Genomic DNA, 24,552 nt, shown 5'->3' with positions numbered 1-24,552 from the left:
TTAATTTGTCAATTTGTTGACAAATTAATTAAATCATTTATATTTAATATTTAACAACATTTAATAAATCAACACATTTGTGAAAACTGTTGTCTTTATTTCAGAGGTAAATAGATAATAACCTGAAAAGGTGATTAGCAAAAGCCCCTAAAGGTGGGGTTGAAATTATGTAACTTTTCAGCCTTAATGTTACTGCTTACTGTCTTTACTTTTGCTGCTTAGCCACATTAATCGGAGCAAACGTTAAATTGGAGTGACACACCCCCAGCTGACATAAAACATCTGCCAGTGAGTTTATGAAAAGGTAGATGTTTGTTCTGGCGCTGACACTGGAAAGCAGTAGCCTATATTTAAATATAACTGTTAATATAAGTTGGTTGTAGATAAAGATCAGCTGTGTTGGTGAGTCGTTGTCACGGCATCTGTTGGCTTAAAAATGACTGAGAAGTCGGCAGAAGTATAACTATCAGTCCATGAAAGAAATATTTTTTTCCAGCGGATATTCTAGTTACAACATGATTGATCTAGCTGAGCAGTTTTGCGTTGCTATGTGTGGTATTTATTCAAGTTTGGGGAATCACGATGTCTAGAAAACAACCAGAGAGGGCAGACCAAAACATCTTAGCTAGCCAAGCTCCTAGTCAGTGTAGCAAAGTAGATAAGCCTACCTTCTGCCTGGAAGCTAGCAGGTCAGGTCAGGCTTCATTGTCTTTTCAGCCACACAGTCATTTTAGAGCTAACGTTAGACATAGTGTAGCTTTGTGGTGTCTGTAGCTACTAGCTAGCTAGCTGACAGAAAACTAAATGAAGTCCAGACCGTCACTGTAATCTCGCGTTATAGCCAACCAACTTCAAATGTTTATTCCCTGCCTCTTTAGGGCTCACTCACAGCTAAGCGGCCGGCATTGTTCATGCTAAAATAATTAAAAAAATGTTTGGCATCCATATTTGTAATTAATTCACTCCGATCAAGTTTTTAACAGACTAATGTTAAGTCTCTCCCGAACTCACTCCCCTCCCTTGCGCGGCACGCGAACATGAACGGTGCATTCCTTGGTTGGGATTGGTCAGGTTTTAGGCAAGAGGTGTTCAATTGGTTAAAGTAATATCAGGTAAGCCAATAAGATGCAGAATAGGCTGGGCTTCATCACAGAGATTTAATGTAATGGAGATTTAACTTGAGAGAGAGAGAGAGAGAGAGAGAGAGAGAGAGAGAGAGAGGATTTTACTTATAGGGACATTAGTACAACGTTTCGTGTCGAGAAAAAAAAAGAAAACAAAAAAAAAAAAAGCTTTTTGTCACTTTTCATTCAGGGCGGGCCCAGCTGATGATGAGGGCGGGCACAAACCCCTAAAGCTTGCCCCTGAACAAGGGTCTGTGGGCTGCCCAAATAATCACAGCATGTAAAAGAAAGGAGTGAGAGCAGAGAGAGACAGATGTGGTTACAGGGCAATAAAACTGTGGGACAGACAACTTTGTTTACCATGTTGGCACCTGTGCACTGATCAAAGCTGATCAGCTTTCTGCTACAGGAACAACACTGAACTGAGACGCTGCTGTTTGCATTTTCAGTGGGAGAGAAGTACACCACTATTTCTTTTTTCATTCTTTGGTCTTGTTAATTTTAAAGCAGTCTGCATTTTGACTGTTTGTGCACTACGTTCAGGTTGAAGTCATGAAGGAGTCACTTTTCAGGCCTAAAATTCAACAGGCATGAGGTTGTTGATCAGGTTGTTGATGTTGTGAACCATTTTGTGAGAGAAAGTGAAATTTTTGGTGGATGTCTTACTGTGGGTATCTTGTGTGAGACTTTTTTTCACAGAATACCACTATGTAAGCCTGTACAGTGTGTAATATGTGCATTGTAACATGAATATATTTGAACTTAAGGTTCCCCCAACATTCAGCTCCAGAAAAAGCAGAGAAGAGGTTTATTTGGCTGCTGATATTGAATGGCAGCCCAGTATTGAGCCAAAACATGAATCTAACATGAGACATGAGCTGTGTGGATGTGAACACACCAGGCTGTATCACCACCAGTTTCGTGGTGACATCTGCTCTCTGACAGTTAAATCCAAACAGTTTAGTGTTAAAACCAAGTGAGCCACAGCTCCTTCCTGCCTGTGAGCCATCTGGGATCGACGGGCCTGCAGCCTTGCTATTTGTATGACAGTGTGGCCTGTGTGCAGCACTGTGACTGGCAGCACAGTAGTAGGTGCCGCTGTCATTCAGGAGCAGCTTAGTGATTTCCAGGGAGAAGTTGTTGTTTGGTGCATCCAGAAATGCTTTGAAGCGACCCACAACTTTCTCATACTCATATGTGAGGTACTCTATGGGCGTCCCGTAGAGGGTTTGTCGGTACCAGAGCATGGTGTAGCTGGACATGCTGAACCCTGGAGCCATGCCGCACCCCAAGGTCACTGTGACTCCTGGGTGGGACGTTTGTTCTCCAGATTGAAGAACCACTGGGGCAGCAGCCAGACCTGCAGCACATGGAGGATAAAGTTTCAGGACGTCCCACCTCTGTAAGATCCCACAAATATGTGATGTGAAAATGGGACTGAGTGTACTCGGGTGAACGACACAGCAGTGTGTCTGCTTATGAATGAATGTGCAGAACCCACCTGAGTGTAAAAGACAGGACAGATACAGGACTGTGAGCAGCATGTTATCGATGAGCCTTCCCCCAGCTGAATGACGCCAAGACACACATCACTCACAAATCACTCCTTCAGAGGAGACAAGAGATCACATGACCTCACGTTTCCTCTGAGCTGGCTCACGTGCATTTGGCAGACATGATGTTTTTGTATGACACTTGAAATGAATGGCAGAGAGGGCAGATACCTCTTGTTTTTAGTGGTAAATAAATGGAAAACTTTTCACAGAGATGTTTATTTGTGCTTTTGTCTGGTGGTGACAAATTACAAACACATTCTTTCAGAGTAAAGTCTGATTTTTCTTGTTTTATTGGCTCATTTGTAATGAAGACAGTATTGCAAGCCATTAAATGAATGATTAAAATGTGCAAAAAATAGAATTTCAGGCAAGATTTATGGACTGTTTTCATGCCAGGGAGGAATCTGCAGTTGTTGGTCGTGGGCAACACTAACTAGCCGATATTGGTTATTCAATTATAGTTCAATATCGGCCACATTTAGTTGCAAAAACATAAACTGATCTGCCTTTAAGAAACTGTTTCCATCAACTCTTCAGTTAAACATCTAAAGCCCTAAACCCTGAGCAGCAGCTGTCATTAGTTTGAGTGATATCTGGTTTCTTGTTCAGCACTTCCATTAAACCACATCACTGTGTGCTGGCAGCACAGAAATACACAGCCGAGTCTGACAGGTTCACTTTGTGAATGATCAGAGCTCCTTTCAGTGTGTTTTCTCTCGTCAGCTTGAATCGCTCTTCAAACCGACCCTCGTAGTTGGGGCTGCCGGTGTTGACTCCAAACCCGATGAGGCTCATAGACTGACTGCTCTGCTTGTGTTGGTACCAGAGCATTGTGTAATAGCTGCTGTCATCATGGCTGCAGGTGATGGTGAGCTCCTCCGTCCCTTCCTGGATGAGTTGGGATGAAGACTGCTGGACGGAGATGTTCTCCACGTTCCCTGTGAAGAAAGCAGATTCTGGTTGAGGTTGACACAAAGAGTTTAAATTGAAAACAGAGCAACTTGGATCACTGCAGTGAACCTCAAGTGTTAGTATCAGTGTCTTCAATACACACAGAGGATTTTATGTGCAAATTAGAACAGAGACAACAAGATAAGATAAAAATCAGGCTAAAATCAAGTGAGGCTTACGTGTCAGCAAGAGCAGTAAAACTCCAAGTGTGTGTAAAGCTACCATTGTCACCATATCTTATTGATAATCATAATGTGTAATGAAATCAGAGCCTGTACATTACTCTGGTTGTGACACTTATTACAGGTCAAATGACATATAACTGTGCTCCTTTCCTTCTATTTCAGTCCTCCTTTACTCCACCCACTTGTTCTGCTTGCACCTCCTCTGGCTCCTGTCTTGTTTCACAATAGAGTTTTCAGTGAGGGAGTGTCATTAAACCACATCACTGTGTACTAGCAGCACAGAAATACACAGCCGAGTCTGATGGTTTTGCTGAGCGAACGATCAGAGCTCCTCTCAGTGTGTCTACTCTTGTCAGCTCAAACTGCTTTTCAAACTGACCCTCGTAGTTTTGGGCGCTGTTTGCATATCCATACCCAATGAGCGTCAGTGAGTGATTGTCTTCTTTCTGCTGGTACCAGAGCATCTGTGGATAGCTACTGTCATCATGGCTGCAGCTGATAGTGACCTTAGTGCCCTCCTTCACAATCTGTGGACGAGTTGGCTGAAACGTGACACTCCTCACCTGACCTGTAGAGAAAGCAGATTTTCATTAAAATGTTATTGATGTGGAACAGACAAGGAGATTATATCTTTACAGTCTTCATGTTTAACATACTGAACAAAGGCTTGACATTGATTTCTGAAGTGAATTGTGTTGAAATCTGAGATCTTACATGGAAACCAGATGAAGAGGATCCCAAATGTGTACATGGATGAAGACATTGTTGAGAGCTGCTTTCAGGAAGATACAGAGCTGCTGTGAGAGAAGAAGAGTGGGGAGGCTGGGGTGGGGAGGTGTTAACTCATCACCACACCTCTTGATAAAAGCCTTATAAAATGTACTGTGCCTCCACCTGTTGGATGAATATAATCTTTCACAAACTTTCTGTGTATTTGCATTGGCTGTTTGATATAGCAAAAATCAAATTTCACAAAATCTTAACCTACCTCAATTATGTTTAAATTATTTTTAAAGGAGTTCCTTGACATCATACCCCAATATCAATAATGTGACAATGCAGGAATGACTATTGGTGCTTTCATAACATAATTAAACATAAGAGATTTTTGATCAACAATCATCTGTAATGTGGATATGATGAGTGAGTTCAGAAAACTGCATCCCTTTATTGTAATTCAACCTTTAAAACCAGGAAAATTTAACACTGATGTCATTTAATAATTCGGATTTCTGATGTCGGTGTGTGTGTGTGTGTGTGTAACAGCTTTCGAAGGGTAGATATTAGCTTTACCTGCAGCCCAAATCACAGAGAAGGTCAAGGTGATGAGGGCTGGGATCATTTTGACTTGAGGAAAGAAAACTGAAGTTCAAAATGTGGTGAGCTCTCAGCTGAGACAAGTGGGAGAGGAAATGACGTCAGAATATCTGCAGCAGCAACGACACCAAAGACAGCACCTAAGAGAGAGAGCAGACTGGAGCTCCAAGCTTTGAGAGGGGTTTTTGTAGTTCTGCATGCACTTGTGTTTGATATGTTTCACTCTCACCATGTTCTGCTCTGTTGAACTGGGACTTGCCTGAAGATCTAGTTCTGTCATTAATATTCATGAAAACAGCTCCAACACTCATAATGGAGCTTATTATTATTATTTTTTAACACAGAGCAGAACCAACGACTGCAGTGTTTTGATTTTCAAGTCATGACTCTTCCTCCTCACCGTCTTTGACCCGACTTGTTTTCTGAAAATGAAAAGCACACTGCTGAAATGCTAAAATACAAATTACAATGGGATTAGAGAGCTACAAATGGTAATTCTCATTATTGTGTGAGCTACTGAGTGACAGGGTTCAATTTGTTAGAGAAAAATGTGCAGAGTGTCAGAGTGGGAGGTTTTGTGTCAGCAGACAGGCTGTTTGTGTCATTGTGCTGTCTGATAGCACAGAAATATTCTCCTCTGTCCTCTCTGCTGAGGTCGTGGATCTCTAAGTAACTGTGCTTTGTTGAATCTCCACGCAGTGTGAACCTGTGCTTAAAACCGGACTCGATGTTGATGTTTTTGGAATAGAGGTACCCTATGCAGATGAGTGGTTCACCATGCTGCCGTTGTCGGTACCAGTAAAGGTAGAAGACCTCAGAGACTTTGTGGCTGCAGCTGAAGTTGGCGTTTCCCCCGACAGTCCTCTGCAGCGCTGCCGGGGTCTGGAGGACAGAGCTGCTGCACAAAACTCCTCTGACAGAGACACGAGCTGGGAAGGAGCAGAACAAGGTGAACAAAATGAAGAAAGGAAGACAAATGAAAGAATGAAGAGCACAATCACACAATTATCTAGTCATTTATACAAAACACAACCCAGAGAGCTTTGCATCAAGCAGCAGGGGAAGAAATGTGAACCATGTGATACCATTAGGTTCATACCACATGTGGTGTAAAAATGAAGTCCAAAACAAAATAATAACAGAAGGACAAACAACAGATTGTTTGATAATCCAAATTTGCTGCTGAGTGATCTTGAATCATTCACCTGCCAGGAGGAGCAGCAAAACAGGGAAGGAGAGGCTGTGAATACCTTTCATGGTCGTTGTTGTTTCACACAAATGAGGTGAAGAGCTCCAAACTTTGATTTCCACACAAGCAGAAACATACAAGACACCATCCTGTTGCCCCTAGTGGACATTTCTTCAAGCACACACACTGAACTGTTTGCTTTCAGAGTTTGTGAAGGTCGGATCCTGATCAAATTATTCATTCACTCATTCTCACTGATTTTGTTCATTCTGGTGTTTACAAATCAAAGAAAATGCATTCTTATAAACATTTGATTCAAAATATTTTTACATGTTCCACGAACAAAAAGGAGCAGGAAGCAGAGATCTTTATATCACCTACCCCTCTCTTCAATACAAAACAAACTGGATAAATAAAGTTGTCTCACTTGATTTACAACAGGCAACAAACAGTGCAGCTTTTTTTTTTTCACCAAACGTCAAAAAATGTTTAAAAGAGGCTCAAAAGAAATTTAGATCTAGCTGTAAGTACTTTGTAATTAAAATAAACAAATGTTGACCAGGTGAAGGAAAATGTGTCTGAAATGTTTTAGATGGGCAGGAAACATCCAGCAAAGACTGAATAACAAATGTCACTCAGGGTCTCATCAGGCAGATGTGGGGTTTATTGCAGGTGTGTGTGTGTGTGTGTGTGTGATCCTGTAGCCTCCAGCTTTTCTGCACAGGAGACAGAGAAGTTGAAATACCGTGTGTACTCGCTGCACAGAAGTACTCTGCTCTGTCTGTTGGGATTATTTTGGAGATTACAAGCCAGGCTTTGCCTTTAGCGTGGCCTGTTATGTTGAAATGTGCTTCAAACTCTCTCTCCAGGTCTGCCTTTTCGTAATGAAGAGATCCAATCAGGTCCATGGCCCCTCGGCCTCCTGCCGCTGACTTGTGCCGGTACCACAGCATAGGGATAGTCGCTGTCTCCATGGTAACAGCCGAGATGGGCTTCTTCTCGCTCAGGTGTCGTCAGGAGATTTTCAGGTGACTGTTGGATGAGCAGGGATGAAAACACCAGCTCTACAGGACACACAGAAACACTGATGTTCAACAGCAAGAGCCTGTCAGGGTCATGAGAAATAACAGCAGCAGGTTATTATTCTTACCTGTTAGCGACAGGAGAGGAAAAACAAAAGTGGAACAGATTTTCAACGTCTTTATCATTTTTCATAAAGCAGGCAGACAAGATGTTCCCCCTGCAGCCAATGTTGTGTCTAATGGCTTTAATCTGAACTGGGACTGAAATAGAAATACAGCAACAGCAGTGAGATCATGAAAACTTTTGATCAGTATGGTGAAATAATAACTTGACAAAAAGAACATTGGTATAAAACCAATGTTTTTATGTTTGTAGTGAGGAAGGAGGAGCTTACAGCGCCCCTCATGTCAGTGTGGCATCACTGCTCTCTGCTGTTCAGAGGTTTTTAATACAGTAATAAGCACAATGTAATGTAAATGTAATTTGGCTTCAAACAAATATATAATATAATACAATCAAGGTAGTGCAACAAACAAAAAGTGGAAAATTATTTAAGCATTAACATCAGAACCATCTCTGTAAGTAATAATAATATGCCTTATATTATATTAATTTTATGAATTATGTTCTGTTCTGCCTGATTAGTAAAATGACAGGAGAGAGCTGAGGAAGAGCTGAATAAAGATGATCGGGAGTGATAACATCAATATGAGATATGAAGGGAAGTCAAGTCATTTTTATTTATAGAACAAAATTTTAAAAATGACAGCAGTGAAGCCAAGTGCTGTGCAATTCACAAAAAGAGCAGGTTATAAATAATAAATAATAAAATCAAAATAAATAAAAAAAAATAAAAACAAAACATAGACAAACCTTACACTTCTATATACACCATGTCTGTCAGTAATAATAATATTTCATCATTATAAATATTTGTTATTTATTCATCATTTCCTCAGTCAACACAATGCTGCAAAATAAAAAGATAGATGATAAGTGACAATAAAGCGGCGACAGTTTTTGCTGCAGTGGTTTCAGAGGTTGGATTCTGCATCACGTGGTTTCACTGTTTGATGCTGCTGGGCTGAAATCTGCCAGCTGCTGATGGAGGTTTTTGTCTGACAGAGCCACTGTCTTCATCACTGTGCAAACTCGCTGCACCAAAATACTCTCCACTGTCTTCAGGGCGTCTCTCTGTCAGGATGTGAAGATAGGCCTCTCTCTCTCCATCTCCACTCACGTTGAAGCGACTCTCATACTGGGGCTCCATATTTCTGTTTTTGTAATACATATAGCCGATCAGCTTCAGAGAAGAGTCTCCTGCCGAGCGCTGATACCAGAGAATAGTGTCGTAACTTGAGATTTGATGTGAGAAGGTCAGCTTGACTTCTTGGTTGGGTCGCTGCAGCAGATCAGCTGGAGTCTGAAACACTTGTTTCTCTTGACTGAGTGAAACCCCTGGAGAGAGATGAAGACGAGGGTTGGCCAGCACTTTACAACTAAACATGTTTGTGTGTGTTAGCCTTCATAGAAATCTAAGTGTTACTGAAGAAAGTCACTGGAAATTTTTGCTTGGCATTTTGGTTCCATTAAATAAACTAAGAAAGTCAAATCAATATTACATTACAATCCCTCCAGCTGCATATGAAGAAGTTCTACTTTAAACTAAAGCAATAAGTTTTTCTGTGAGTGTGTGATACCTTTAATCCAGGACAGAGTGACGGTGAAAATGATGAGTGGAGGTGGGATCATGTTGTCTGGCAGCGCTGCCTAATGTCAAAACCAACTGGAGTCTCTGCTGTGTGCTGACTGGAGGTGAAGGAAGGGGGAGGAAGTGAGGTCATTATTTGTACCTGTGAGCGACAGGAGAGGAAAAATAAAAGTGGAAAAGATTTTCAACATCGTTATCATTTTTTATAAAGCAGGCAGACAAAATCTTCCCCCTGTAGCCAATGCCAATGAGATCATGAAAACTTTTGACCTGTGTGGTGAAATAATAACTTGACAAAAAGCATTTAAAAAAAAAAAAAAAAAACACATTGGTATAAAACCAAACTTGTTTTATCGATACACGATAAACCTGCACCTGAATATGTATGTGACATTGTTAAACAATAAAGACAAAATGTTTTTCTAATTTTGAAGCAACTTTTGGGAAAATCAGAGTTCAAGGGATTAATGAGCACAGGGGTCAGTGTACATTTTTTTCTGGCTTCCTGGTTCATATGAGCACAGGAATCTCATTCACAGTGCCCCCTTTTGGTCATTCTTAATAACAGAATCTTTAACTTTTGTGTGTGTGTGTGTGTGTGTGTGTGTGTGTGTGTGTGTGTGTGTGTGTGTTTCAAGGTTGCCTCAGAAACTGCTGCTGAGTAAAGAAGAGCTTCCCCCAGGAGGAGCCAGAGCCCCCACACATTAAAGAGGAACAGGAGGAGCTCTGGACCAGTCAGGAGGCAGAGCAGCTTCAAGATATCTCCAAGTTCCTGTTCACTCCTGTCCCTGTGAAGAGGGAAGATGATGAAGAGGAAGAACTCAGTGAAGATGACAGGAGGAAGAGCAGAGTTGGGTTTAGACTCACTGAATGAACTCCTGAGTGAAAACACATTTGATCCTGCAGAGAAACCCTTCAGCTGCTCAGTGTGTAGCTGAGCCTTTCACAGGAAGGGTAACATGCAGATGCACATGAAACTACATACAGGGAAGAAACAGACTTTCTCACCTTGTGGCAAATGTTTTGGTTTCAAAGCAGACTTGAACGGACACACACAGGGGAGAAACCCTTCAGCTGCTCAGTTTGGAGCAAAGCCTTTCATAAGAAGTGCAGCATGCAGAAGCACATGGGACTGTTTGAAAAGTCATTAGCAGTATCACTTGATGTCATTTTTATTTGTGTTTTTCCATGTGTTTGTATTACTTTAAAGCACTTTGTAACTGTTTTTATGTGCACTATATAAATAAACTATTACCTAATTCCTTACTGTGTCACTTGGTTTCTCTTTCTCTCTCCCTCTCTGAATGGATGCTCTTGTGTTGTCTTAAAATGGGAGGAGACAGGAATTGCAGGAATCTTGAATTTTGAATACACAGAGTACATCATGTTTAGTAGGATTAACTGATGTATGTGATGGGAGTGGGCAAACAAACCTTCATTCATTGTTTTTATTTTTGTGTGTTATTATTATTATTATTTTTTTCCTTTTGATGATCACCAGCTGCAGCTCATAGTTGCAGCACCTCTCCATCGCTGCTGGTTGGCTGCACTCTGTCAGTTGACATTGGAAAACTGCAGGAACAGCAAAGGGAGGATGAATGCCTCAGCACGGTCACTGCATGACCAGAGGACAGCGCTCATAGACCACCAATAGGTAGCCTGACATGCTCCTCCCTCACACTGAGAAAACTCTTGTACGAGTTTCCCAAATTGGTCATCTGTCATGGCATCCTCTGCAGAATTGTCAAAACACACTCATGAACCTACAACCTTTCAAGTTGTTCATTCAGCAGCTCTCATTCACACAGCATTGTCAGGTCTTCATGGAAATCAGTTAAGTGGCCATTTGAGTGCAGAGCACACACTGCAGAGGACTTCAAACCTCTGTTAGCCTATTGGCCATACATGGCTCATGGTATTCATAAGTTAAGGAGATTTGTGCATGGACTTGATTTTCAGTTTAATTTGAGGCAGAATTAACAGGTTCAGTCTTTAAGTTAAGGCCTCATGAAGGAATGTGTTGTGTGTTCAGGGGAAATGTCAGGAAACACTAGATGTATTGAGAGTTTTCTGTTTCACTGGGGTGCGAGCTTTTTAGACCAGTCATCAAGTGAAATGCTTTTATTACTGAAATCTGAACATCTTTCTGCTGCTGATATTGAAACGACAAATTGTTTCAGTGACCAGGAAAACCTTTGAACAGCATTATGTTGACAGTGCTCTGAACACCATCCACCACAAATTATTATTATTACTATCATTTTAGTAATAGTAGTAGTAGTAGCAGTAGTAACAGTAGTAGTACAGTAGTAGCAGTAGTAATACAGTAGTAGTAGTGGTAGTATGGTAGTAGCAGTAGTAGTACAGTAGTAGTAGTGGTAGTACCGTAGTAGCAGTAGTAGTAGAGTATAGCAGTAGTAGTACAGTAGGAGTAGTAGAAGTAGTACCGTAGTAGCAGTCGTAGTACAGTAGTAGTTGTAGTAACAGTAGTAATACAGTAGTTGTAGTTGTACAGTAGTTGTAGTAGTACAGTAGTAGCAGTAGTAGTACAGTAGTAGTAGTGGTAGTACCGTAGTAGCAGTAGTAGTACAGTATAGCAGTAGCAGTACAGTAGTAGTAGTGGTAGTACCGTAGTAGCAGTAGTAGTACAGTAGAAGCAGTCGTAGTACAGTAGTAGTACAGTAGTAGTAGTAGTAGTACAGTAGTAGTAGTAGTAGTAGTACAATAGTAGCATTAGTAGTACAGTAGTAGTCGTAGTGCAGTAGTAGTAGTGGTGGTACCGTAGTAGCAGTAGTAGTACAGTAGTAGCAGTAGTAGTACAGTAGTAGTAGTGGTAGTACAGTAATAGCAGTAGTAGTACAGTAGTAGTAGTAGTAGTACAGTAGTAACAGTAGTATTACTGTAGTAGTAGTGATGGTACAGTGGCTGTTGTTTGGCCTTGTGGCGTCACAGAGCTCCTCTGTTCTAGATTCTAGATTTCAGAGTGGTTGCTAACGGAGATCTGAGGCGCAGGGACACTCGAGGTTTTTAGTCTACACAGATTCTCTGCGTACACACCAGGTCTTCAAGACTGCTCTTGTTGGCTGTTCCTCAACCGAGTTTGTATCCACCAACTTCTCACCTCAAGAACTAACTTCCTTCTCCAAGATCCTGCAAAGGTATGGGTTTTTTTTAGATGAATGATTTTTTTTTTTTAAGTTAAGGTTTAAAACTGTTAGCTTGTAAGATGAGACTTTACCAAGCTCCTGTTGTATTTTTTTGAGGAGTTAAACATTTTATGAAGTACTTTGTGTGTTTTCCTTACAGCTGTGCTTGACTATGAATTAATAAGTTGTATAAATGCTAAATTACAGCCAGTGGTGGACAGTAACAAAGTGCATTTACTGGAGTACTGCACTTAAGTACATTTTTGTTTTTTGAAAGTTGTGACTTTTACTCCACTACATTTCACAAACAAGTGTTTTACTTTTGACTCCACTACATTTCTATGGAAGTTGTTGTTACTTGTGACTTTTAAGCATAGCTTTGAAGTCAGCTGTTGATTTTTTTTTTTTTTTTTTTTAATTTCTAAAATGTGATTGGCCACACACAGGAGAAAAAAACCTGTCTCACCTCATTTGAGATGGACAGTACAGTAGAAGTCATTCCCAATAAATTCTTTACATTGACTGCAGAGGTGAACTTCTTTTCACCTCAAAAAAATGAGTGAATGTTACCTCAAAATAAACAAATGCTGTGAATGAATTCAGTCTTTATTGAGTTTGTGCTGCTGAAAGCAGTGTTGTTGGGCAGTCTGTCTGCTGAATGCCTACATGTACACATATAGCCACACACGCACACACACACACACACACACACACACACACACACACAAACACACACACACAATAAAAAATTGAACTAAAAATGACAATGTCCTTTGTGTAGATTTAATTGTATTTCTATGCTGAAGTTCTGAAAGGCCTTTCTACAGGCTTTGTGTAGCAAAGAGGTTCTACAAGCAAGTCAGTGTGTTCATTTGGTGGTTTCATAGTGAGTTACGAGGTTCTGTAAATTCATTGAGAAAACAATACTGCAATGTTTTGATATCAAAAACAAAATGTACTTTTGAATATTTCAGTATTTTAAAAAGCCAATCCTCCAGTATTTGAAGTCAAGTAAAAAGTTGGACCAAGCAGCTCTCACTTGCAGTGGAGTAATATTTGTCCAGGAGTATCTCTACTTTGACTCAAGTGATGGGGTTGTGTACTTTGTCCAGCGCTGATACCACAGTAAATTTATTTTCCATGGTCTCCAGGTTTCCTTGGAGAGACCATGGACATCATTTGGTCCAAGATACCATGTGAGGGGGAGAGGCCTGAGGCCCAGAGCCACACCAGGACCCAGTCCTGGAAGCTGCTGGTCCACAGCTCCTCCCTCAAGCAAGTCATCCACCAGCTGCTGCTGCAGGTAACATTATTACTGATGTGTGCTCAGACTGACACAGACAATGTGATAGCTTTCTTTCTTTCATACTAACTTACTTGTTGTTGAAATTCCTCATCTCTCTCATGTTGGTCTTTGCTGCTCTCCAGATCCGTCCGTCTGATCTTCAGACTGGCGACTGTCTGACAGCTCAGCCCTTCCTTTTGGACACACACAAGGTAAATACACAAAGAAAGGATTGTCAGAGTGCTGTGCACACCACTGCCCAAGTAAAGTTGCAAAAAAGTTAGCACAGAAATCATTGACTGCAAGCAAAATGTCTGATTGTGAAAATGTGTGTTCCCAGGATGCAGAGCGTCTCCTGTCATCCTCCTTCCCCTGGCTCCAGGTGACAGAGGAGAAGCAGGAGGCCAACTGTCTCCTTCAGCCCGCTGCTCACTACCAGGTGACTCCAGTAAACAAACAACTTGTCTCAGTGCTGACAATTAAATCATATTCCCCTTCAATATGGAGGAAAAATATTAGCATAGATAATGTCCAAACATTCAACCAAGAGCCGAACGTTACCCAAGTACCCAAGTTTCTTTTGCACTTCAACGGGTTTCTAAAACAGTTTTGAAATGAGTTGTAAAGCAGGTTTTGTGCTCAATATGTACATGGATTTATACTGAATTCCACTGTCAGATCAGCATCCATGATGCCAGCTTGTTGTTTGTGTGACTCTGCAGGTGGCCAAGTCTGTCCTGGGCTCACTGGAGCAGGTTCTAGGCCCCAGAGCCGAGCTGGACAGAGCTGTGTGTGCCTCACCACACATCCTCAAGCAGTATGTTGTTCACCTGGTGGCTGTGAACATCGTTCAGCTGCTCACACACCAGCTCTCAGCTCACCAGGAGAACACACTGGTCAGTTAGAGGATTTGATTTAATTTGATTTTAATTTTTCATTTGATTTTATTCATTTTTTTTCGGTTAATTTTATTTTTTTTAATCTTTAATTATTTATATTTATTATAATCTAGTTAACATCTAAATTACAGGTTGAGGAGAGAAACAGGATTTTTGATGAGTTAGTTTGAAAATGAGAGCAGACACTGACCAAGTTGTGTTTTGACAGTGGAAGGTGTGTGCAGCAGAGCGCCCCCCTCTGCCTGCCACAGTGACTGTCAGCAGTGAGCTGGTGGAGGATCTGCTGGTCCAGCTGATGCTGAAGCTCCGCCCACTGGACGCATCTTCCACTCAGCTGGAGCAGCAGCAGCTGCTGACCTTGTGCCTCCATGTGAGTGCTGCTGTCTCTCAAATTATGACCACTACTGCAGTTATTGATGATACTACTACTGATAATACTGCTAAAACTACTAACGCTACTGCTATTAACTCTACTATTACAACTGAGCTTATTAGTGCTATTGTTATTATTTCTACTGCAACTTCATCTCATGTTGGCACCAATAATACAGAATTTTTCAGTCATGAGAATATCAAATCCTTCACAGTCCCTTCTTTTATTTTGTATTAAAAACCACTTGTAATATCACATCTGATTCACTTTGATTCAGCATTATCAGTTAATCATCTTTATCCCTCTCCCTGTCTTTTTTTCTACATATTCTTTCCTCCATTCTTTTATTCAACTCTTTTCTGTTCTTTGTTTCGTCCCCTGCTCTCCTCTGTTCCACTCTCCTCTCCTTCATGTGGCTCCCCTCTCCTCTGTTATCCTCTTCTCCTCCAGATGAGTGCTGTGACTCTGGAGACCCTGAGGAGAGTTCCTGGTGTTGTTGTGGACACCAGCCTCCCTCCTCCTCCACTGAACACCAGGAGAGCCGTTGCGATGCTCCAGACTGGCCTCATGAAAACATTTGGCACAACTATCCAGGTACAACTGCACATCAGAGCCAGTCACATACCAACATGTGGGTGTTGTGGGCTCACGTTACTGTGAGCTGAAACATTTGCTCAGTGGGAGTTGAACCCCTCCAGTTGATCCAGCCGGGCTGCTGACCTCCACTGTGTCTAACACAAATGTCTCATCTGTTGTAGCTGAGGAAGCGTTTCTCCAGGAGAGACCCCGCTCTCCTCTGCTCCATCCCTCGGGACATTATTGAGGCCGTCCTGACCATCAATCAGTCGCTCAGCCAGACTGACCCGGCAGGAGGCCCCGCCCCCAGCCAAGGTGATCAAAAGGAAGAAACTGTGGTCATTTGTTGTTGTGAATCCCACAATTCCATGCATTTAATGCAGGAGACACTCAGAACCAGATTCACTTTTGGATCAATGGAAATTATTGAGCTTGACTGTGAATATGTCATCAAATTGTGCTGCATTCTGTTGCATACTGCTTTTCACCCTGAATGATCAGGCCTCACACAGTTGGCCATTAGTTAATCTAAACCTCGGTTTTACTAACTAAAGTGGCTCAAAAATAGTACAGACACTTTGATGATGATTTTCTTAATCTCTCATAACAAAGGATTTTGCAGGTCCCACGTTTCTTTATGATAACATTGCCCTCCAAAATGATGCTACTTTACTCATCAATAAACTCTTCTTTTGTGGTTTTAGCCCCCAGAGAAGTTGATGAGATGGAGTGCAGACTCTTCTCTCAGCCTCTCCCTGACTCCATCAGGGAAGAAATCTTTGAGGGCTGTGGGACCTGGATCCGGCGGAGCAAGGTGTTTCAGAAGGCCCTGGCCAGGATCACAGACCAGGACATTCTGGAGCACCGCCGCCACGCCACAACGCCCCGTCTCTGCAACAGGGATGTAGTGTGGGTGGAGGGCAGACTCTTTGTGGGTGATGACTATGAGGAGGTGAAGACAGGAGCCAACAACTGCCTGTTGGAAAACCCTCTGGCCATCACCTGCAGCCTGGCTGCCTTCAAGCAGCAGTTTCCCAGCACTACCATCTTTGAGGAGACTGCTGCTGAAGGTCAAGCCATCAGGACCAAGCAGGGAACTGGAGACCAGGCGTTTGTCCTCAGCCCTGAGGGGAGACTCCTCTACTCTGGTCTCCTGTCATCACGTATGTCTCCTGTGCAGCCGCTCACTGGCGACTCTGCAGCCGAGGTGCAGCAGTCGACCATCAGAGCCGTCCTGGTGGAGCTGTTCAAAGGCCGGGATGAGACCCTGAACCGCCAGCAGCACCTCAAAAACACAGCCTTTGAGAGCGAGCTGGTGCTCCACATTCACCACTTGCTGCAGCAGGAGACAAGGAAATATCGGAAAAATAGAGTCTTCATCCAAAGACTTCAGAGTCTCACTGACCTGGAGCAGGAGGTAGGTTCTGCATTTATTTGGCTTTGCATATATCAAATTTACCTGAGAATGTGTATTCAGTCAACACAGGAACAACATAAGAGAATAAAGGGAGAGTTTGTATAATGACTCACAAATGTTGCTTGCAAACAGGTCAAGCTGAGCCAGGAGCTGTGCTGGCCTCTGAAGACCAAACTAAACAAGGCTCTGCCTCACGTCTGGCTGAGCAGAGAGGGGCTGATGGAGGACGCCCAGGTCGCCCTCTTCGCCTGCAGCGTCATCGCCACAGAGGTGATCAACCACCTCAAACCCTCTGTGAGGTTCGCTGCGGGCACGAAGAGTGGCGACGACACTCCATTTAGTGTGAACATCCCCCTCAAAAGGCCAGACAGTGAGGCAGAGCGAGAGCCGACCCTGCTGGAGCTGCGTCTGCTCCGGGAGCGCAGGGAGAGCAGGGAGGAGTTCCTCTACATGAAGGAGGTGAGCTGCCCTTCAAATTAACATTCAAACTGAGAGGATAAAGAGCTGTTCACAGAAATTGTACAGCAACATATTTCAAAGTCTGTGTATGTGTTAATGAACACATAGATGGGCTGAAGCGGCATTTTTCCTCAAGCTTTCCTCAACAGTACATGATGACATGATCAGGGTTAGCTGTAGACTTTACAGTTAAGAGATGGAAGTTTTATCAAGTGCAAATTGTCACTGAAGAGAAGAAGTGCATGAAGAAGTGCAATCAGATCTGACTTCTTTATTTTTTGACAGGAGGCTGGAACAGAGCACAAAGAGAAGACGAGCAAGAAGAAGAAGTTCTTCTCCTGGCTCCGTGGCCTGTTCCGCCACAGGAGAACTTAACTCCGTCCTCTCGGGCCACACCATCGCCCTGTTTATTTATTTCTTTCTTTATTTCTTTATTTATTTCTTGTCACACAGTCTTGCGTCTGGCAGACTGGTTTGAGTAGCCTCTCCATCCCTCCTTTTTGGCCTTGGTTTGCGTCTGGCAACCAGGGCTGGTTGATTTTTTTCTTTCCTCTCAGTCAGTCTCGCGTCTGGCAGACTGATTTGAGAAGCTCTTCCATCCCTCCGTTTAGGCCTTAGCGTCTTGCAAGGTCGGCAAGCCTCGGTAGCGTCTGGCGCCTTGGCTTGAGGGAGCAGTGCTTGGCGTCTGGCAGTACTTGCTCCCTGGGGGTGTGTATATAGTGTACATTTGTGAAAACAGCACAATCACAGGATGTTGATTTAGTGCTTTTGATTTATTTATTTACACCACTTTTGGTGACTCATTCACAAGCCTGTCCTGTATATTTATTGGAGCTGACTCTGCTCTATTTCCTCACTGTGGGTCTCAAAGGGTCCCTGTTACATTGAAAATATGTAACTGGAGGGGGGGACTTGGCGCTGGTCGTCTGAGACAACAGTGGCCATTACAAGAAAATACCTGAGGCTACTGGTAGCTGTGACTTTCCTGTTTCCTGTTTTGATTATTGTTTTGTTTGTTGTTCAATAAAACTGTTTCAAATTCACCATGATGCTCAGCCTTGTTTCCCCAGGCTCTCATTCTATAGCTCATATTCTCCATCTGATAACTTCCTCTGTAGAGTCTATTTTTGTACAGGAGAGAAGCCTAAACCAAGAGAACTCTTCAAGTTGGACACTCAGTCTCTGAGACAGCATATGCACTGCCACTTTCCAGTGAATACAGATTAGAGAACAGGGTGTGAAGTGCAGTTGGTGTGGATTCCAGGACATGTTGGACTGGAATGAAAAAGACAGACAACATTGCAAAATCTGCATGAGAGAAAAAAGAACTGATTTCAAAGTGTTCCTTGGAAGAGATAAATATCAAAGTACAATCAGGTATAGAAGTGTGAAGATAGACTGTACTTTCCTATTCAGAGGTCAGCAGGTTCTGACCAAGTCCAGTAAATGCATCACAACTCAAAATGCATGCTGCCATGTTCAAACCCACACAACTTTATTTTAACTTCTAGTGGTGATCCCAGGGATTCCAAAGATACCAAATATATGCTGTTGAACTGCAGGGAAATGTGCACAAAATAATGCACAAGACATCTCGATATTTTCTATTTGATGTAACGGTGCAGCCATAAAACAGTAACATCTTAGGTTTGAATATTATACTTCTTGGTATAGTATAATATATAATATTCTTTGAATATTTGACTTCTTGGTTGGGTCACTGCAGCAGATCAGCTGGAGTTTGAAGCACTTGTTTCTCTTGACTGAGTGAAACCCCTGGAGAGAGAGGAAGACGAGGGTTGGCCAGCACTTTACAACTTAACATGTATGTGTGTGTTAGCCTTTATAGAAATTTATAGAAATGTTAACATTGTGGACTTGGAATAAATTATTTCACAGGTTATTACACTACAATAAAAAAAAGTCTTTTTATAATAAATGCTCACATAGAAAATATATAGCAAAGCAGAACTGAAACTTTTTAACTTTCCAGCACCTTGGATTTCATATCCTTCACAAATAGTATTGTATTCCATACAGAATTTAACCCTTTATAATAACACTAAACACCATTTTGTTTGCAACATTAAACTGTAGAGATATTGTTTATTATCTAAGAAGTAAACAGAACAAATTATTATTTTTTTATTCACTGTAAAATAATTATAATTATTTATTATGAAGTGTTACTGAAGAAAGTCATTGGAAATTGTTGCTTGGCATTTTGGTTCCATTAAATAAACTAAGAAAGTCAAATCAATATTACATTACAATCCCTCCAGCTGCATATGAAGAAGTTCTACTTTAAACTAAAGCAATAAGAGTCTCTGTGAGTGTGTGATACCTTTAATCCAGGACAGAGTGACGGTGAAAATGATGAGTGGAGGTGGGATCATGTTGTCTGGCAGCGCTGCCAAATGTGAAAAACCAACTGGAGTCTCTGCTGTGTGCTGACTGGAGCTGAAGGAGGGGGGAGGAAGTGATGCAGACAGATCATGGAGAAACCGTCTATCACTCAGATGGTGGTCACCTGTCTGTCTCTCTGCCAGTCTGTCTGTCTTTGACTGTTCATGTGGTTTGATCCAGGTGTGCAGCATCAGATAAAGGTTTTTGTAGAGGAGTTTCAGACTTTTCTGTCACTGTGTATATGATGCTGCACAGAAATACTGCCCGCTGTCTGCAGGGCGCCTCGGTTTGAGGATGTGAAGGAAAGCCTCTTTCCTACCATCTCCACTCACATTGAAGTGACCTTCATATGGTTTTTCAATATTCTGCGTTGTTGTATAACGTGTGTAACCGATCAGATTTAGAGAAGTGTTTCCGTGTGAGCGCTGATACCAGAGAGCAGTCTCATAGTTCGAGATGCTGTGGCGGCAAGTCAGTTTGACTTCATCGTTCAGTTTCCCCACCACATCGGCTGGAGTCTGATGAACCTCTTTATCTTTGTTGAGTGACACTCCTGTAAAGAGGTGAGCAGATATTCAATTCAACTGGACACTAAAATAAAATCCTCATTCTCTAAAATAATTAAGCTTCTATCTGATATTTTCAAATCACAAACAATATTCAGTGGGTGAAGTAGAAATGAATTACTTTAGGTACCTCTGATCCATACATGTTGGATGATAATTATGATGAGAGCTCTGTTCATGTTGAGTATCTCCACTGTTCAGAGAGAAGAATCAATTAGAGACAAAGTGCTGATGAGTCTCAGACAGGAAAGGGAAGTGATGCGGGGAGAACAGCGTCACACGATGAGCAGGGCTGATAAGTTGGCAAGAAATCTGTCGTCTAACCCCCAGATGTCAAGTGCACGGCAGGGAGATAATCTACTGGTACTGATGGGATGTGGCATTAGATCACTGTCACTGATCTTACTGGTGTGTCGGTTCAGCTGCTTTATGTGTCAGGAGGAGGGGGAAGTGATGTCACCCTGTTATGTTTATTTATCATGCTGTTAGAGATATTATTGAGAGGTATTTTGCATCTTGACAGGATGTCATTTTAATTCGAATTTGCATTGACTGACTTGTGTGGTTTATTAAAGGTTAACACAAAGTAAACAAAACTCTGGTGGTGATGATAGAACTGCATCAAACTAAACTCAAACCACAAAAGCAGGTGCTTGGGAGAGGTTTATTCCGTATCTAATTCAAAACCACTGATGATAAAGGTTTGTGTGGAGTTTTTGTAGTGAGCAGAGGGAATTTGCATCAGCGTGCTTTACTCGCTGCACAGTAGTACACTGCACTGTGCTCAGCTCCTGTTAGTTGGATTATAAGAGAGCCATTCTTTGCAGTATCCCCACTCAGATCTCCAGCAAGTTTGAAATTTTTCTTATAATCTTCTTCCATATTGGGATTTTTGTAGTGTAAATATCCAATGAGCTTCATCGCTGTGTCTCCAGGTGACTGCTGGTACCACAGCATCACTCTGTAGTCAGTTTTTCCATGAGTGCAGACAAGCTGCACGTCGTCACCAGGTTTTCTGATGAGTGAAGAAGGAGTCTGATGGACCTCAATCCCCTGACAAACACCTGGGCAGAGACGGACAGAGAGCATTTACTTATAGTCTGTGGATGGATGGATGCATGAAAAGAAATGCTGATGAACATTGTATAGAGCAAACACAATTCCATCACAAACAAGTTATTACCCATCAGACAGCAGAAAATCAGCAATCGGATCATTTGAACTTCTTCTTGCCGATCAACTAAAAAAAATGAACCAGTCAGAAAAATGTGACAGTCTGTTGTGAATGTGTAGTGATGGGATCTGGTATCAGATCACACTGACTGTCACCATTAGAGATGGACAATCAACTGGGAGCTCCACTGAGCTTTCCTGAAGTGTGAGGAGAAAAGGGAGGTGATGAAGAAACATCATTCATGCCTGCACATCTGCAAACTGCGAGCTCAAGTGCAGCTGCCTGGGAGGGGCCTGTTCAAGATCTTATTCAAACCACCGTGTGATGAAGGTTAGTGCAGAGTTTTTGTAAGGAGTGGAGGGGATCTGCAGTCAGTGTGCATATCTCGCTGCACAGTAGTACACTGCACTGTGCTCACGTGCCTTTAGGTTCATTATAAAAAGAGAGCCGTTCTTTGCTGTGTCCCCTCTCAGATCTCCAGTGATATTAAAATGCTCTTCATATGTTTTTTCATACTCTATTGTGGAATAATACACATGTCCGATGAGTTTCAGAGCTCTGTCTCCAGCAGATTTCTGGTACCACAGCATGACTCTGTAGTCTGTTTTCTCATGAGTACAGACCAGCTGGACTTTTTCTCCAGGGTTTCTGATGAGCTCTGATGGACTCTGATGGACCTCCACACCAAGAGAAAAGCCTAGAAAGAGAGAAAATTAATGAGCAGAATAAAGTATAAACATAGCATACTGTATTTTGCGATAGTAAATCAAACAATTACCAATGAGCCAAGACAAAAACAAAACTGTGGACATGTTGCCTCCCTTTCTGAACTCATACAGAACAGTCAGTGGCTCTTAGTCCGTTACTAAAATATCAGAATACTGTCAACACTTTGTCAAAGCCCTCCTCTCAATTCTCTACCAGCTATGTGTCACTGAATGGCGCCTCCTCCACTGAGGTGAGGATTATTTCTTGAGCTGTAACTCCACCTACAGGACAGATATGACAGTAAAGCTGTGATTCCACTTCACTGACACAGTCACCAAATTAATGGCAAGCAGTTTTTGTTCAGCTGCTCATGGCTCTTGCATCACTGTGTTTGCTGACAGCACAAAAATACAAAGCGCTGTCCTCCGGCTGCAAGTCTTTAACAGTGAGAGCCCCGCTCTCTACCACAGTTTTGACAGCTGAGTATTTCTGCTGAGTGTCCCCCACATAGTCTGGCTCCACACCGACAGCCGTGAAGACGATGAGGGTCATGGCCTCGCCTGGACGCTGCCTGTACCAGTACATCTGTGAGTGAGCAGCATCTCTCTTATGGCTGCAGTTCATCTCTGCAGATTTGGATGTGGAGCTCCAGATGATTTCAGGCTGTTGAGTTACATCCTGGCAGCGACCTGCAGGGAGAAAATACAAAACTGAAAACTTTTCATTTCAAAGCAGCTTACATCACGTGAATGTTCAGATTCACAAACATTCAAATTTCCAATCGACAGTTTTCCTCTAAGTGTTAAATTTACAGAAAAAGTGTTGCCAATATACTCAATAATCTATAACCTGCAAAGTCTGTTTTCCATGCCTGAATTGATGTGTCAGGTGTCACATTCAAACATGTCAAATATTTTATGTCTGTTTTTGGAATGAAACCCTTCAAATAAAGAGGTTCTTCAAACTTTTGTATCATTGACATATTGTATGCTGGTGCTCACCTACTTTTTTATGCAAGAGAAAAGCGTGAAAACAGCATACACACTTCTACATGTGAATAAGCTAATGTATTTCTGTTATAAATGATATGAATAAAACCTTCACATCCATGTCTTAAACAGTCAGGAACTTCATGTTAGTCCTTGTACCTTGTAGCCACAGAGATGAGACAATGACTGTGATGACAAGCTGACTAATCATAGTGATCCTATTAAAATGATGAAGAGCCACAACAGACAAACTAAATGTCTGAGGCTGGTGTTTATAATGGAGGGCGGAGGCTGAAAGAACCTCCCACTGTAATCTGTAATCTGAACCAGAGGGGAGGCCAGTGTTGGTTAGAATGGGTTGATCCAGGTGCAAGGGGCTGTGAGCTGTAATACAGACATGGAAACATGTGTGATGGGAGGTTTTTGTACTGAGGAACAGCGATACGCAGCACTGTGGTAACTAGCAGCACAGAAGTACACTGCACTGCTGTTCAGGCTGAGTCCCTCAGTTGTTAATGTGCTGGTCTCGCCTTGATTTGCACCTCCACCCATCTGGACAGTCACTCCAGGCTCAAGATTTTCCTTCCCTCCATATATGTATCCCAGGAGAAGCATTTGTTGATTCTCTGACTGTCTGTACCAGAGGATTATCTCATAGTACTGAATATTGTGTGAACATTTGAGTTGGGCTTTTTCTCCTGGCTTCTTGTACATGTCAGCTGGAGTCTGGTGAACTTTGTCACTGAGAGAGGAACCTGTGGAAAACACAACACGGCAACAACAAACAACATGCAGTTGGTGACTAGACAGCAATTTGAGAGTATAATCTGGTACAGAGTTGAAAATACTCATCCTCACTCATCTTAAGTTGCACATGTGCTGCTTATTCACCTTCTTAGAAAGTCTAAAAGTATAAAAAGCTGCACCATAGAAGCCTGATGACACGCAAATAAAACTGTGCGTAGATTTTTTTTTTTTTTTTTTTTTTTTTTATGAATGATAAAAATCAAAGTCTAAAAATAATGTATTACCTGAAACCAGGATCATATTAAAGGTTATGCTGAGGAATATGATGATCATGTTGTGTCTTCTGAGTGGTTGTTTATATTGCAGAATATAAGATCCCAATCATGTTTTCATCAGTGTATATGGAGGTACACTGATCACACCCTTCTCTTTCTCTGAGTAAACCACCTATCAGCATAATAAACATGAAGAATTTAGGTGGGTGGTGTCAGAGCACTTCCTGCTGCCTTCAACATTTTAGTTTTCTCAGCCACCACTCCACCACTGGCTCTGCAAGGTGTGAGTAAAGATTTACTGCCACCTTGTGAAGGAAAGATAAACCACAAAGACATTATATAGACTATATCACCTTTAAACACACAACCACGGTCCTAAATCCTGTTAATGTAGATATTGTTTTTATGTAAGAAACCATAACCTTTACAGCTAATATGTTTTATAATGTTGAATTGTGTTATATGTTTTATAATGT

General features: G+C 42.0%; 2 gene segments (V, D, J or C); both read right to left on the bottom strand.

Annotated features, from left to right (window-relative positions):
- The window catches only part of LOC115354238 (T-cell receptor beta-2 chain C region-like), a 31,867-nt gene extending 7,733 nt beyond the window's left edge, over positions 1-24,134 (bottom strand). Inside the window, 2 exon segments of the C gene segment in view lie at positions 23,500-23,809; positions 24,086-24,134. Of these exon segments, the coding sequence occupies positions 23,500-23,809; positions 24,086-24,134 (359 nt within the window).
- LOC115354240 (T cell receptor beta variable 13-like) lies at positions 2,972-3,917 on the bottom strand. The segment is given in 2 exon segments: positions 2,972-3,618; positions 3,811-3,917. Coding segments are annotated over 2 exon segments (366 nt in total).
- Positions 24,135-24,552: the final 418 nt, after the last annotated feature.

Source organism: Myripristis murdjan, chromosome 22 (genome assembly GCF_902150065.1).
Source record: "Myripristis murdjan chromosome 22, fMyrMur1.1, whole genome shotgun sequence".
Taxonomy (NCBI): domain Eukaryota; kingdom Metazoa; phylum Chordata; class Actinopteri; order Holocentriformes; family Holocentridae; genus Myripristis; species Myripristis murdjan.
The sequence above is the reverse complement of the archived record's forward strand: the minus strand, read 5'-3'. Positions and strand labels throughout refer to the sequence as shown.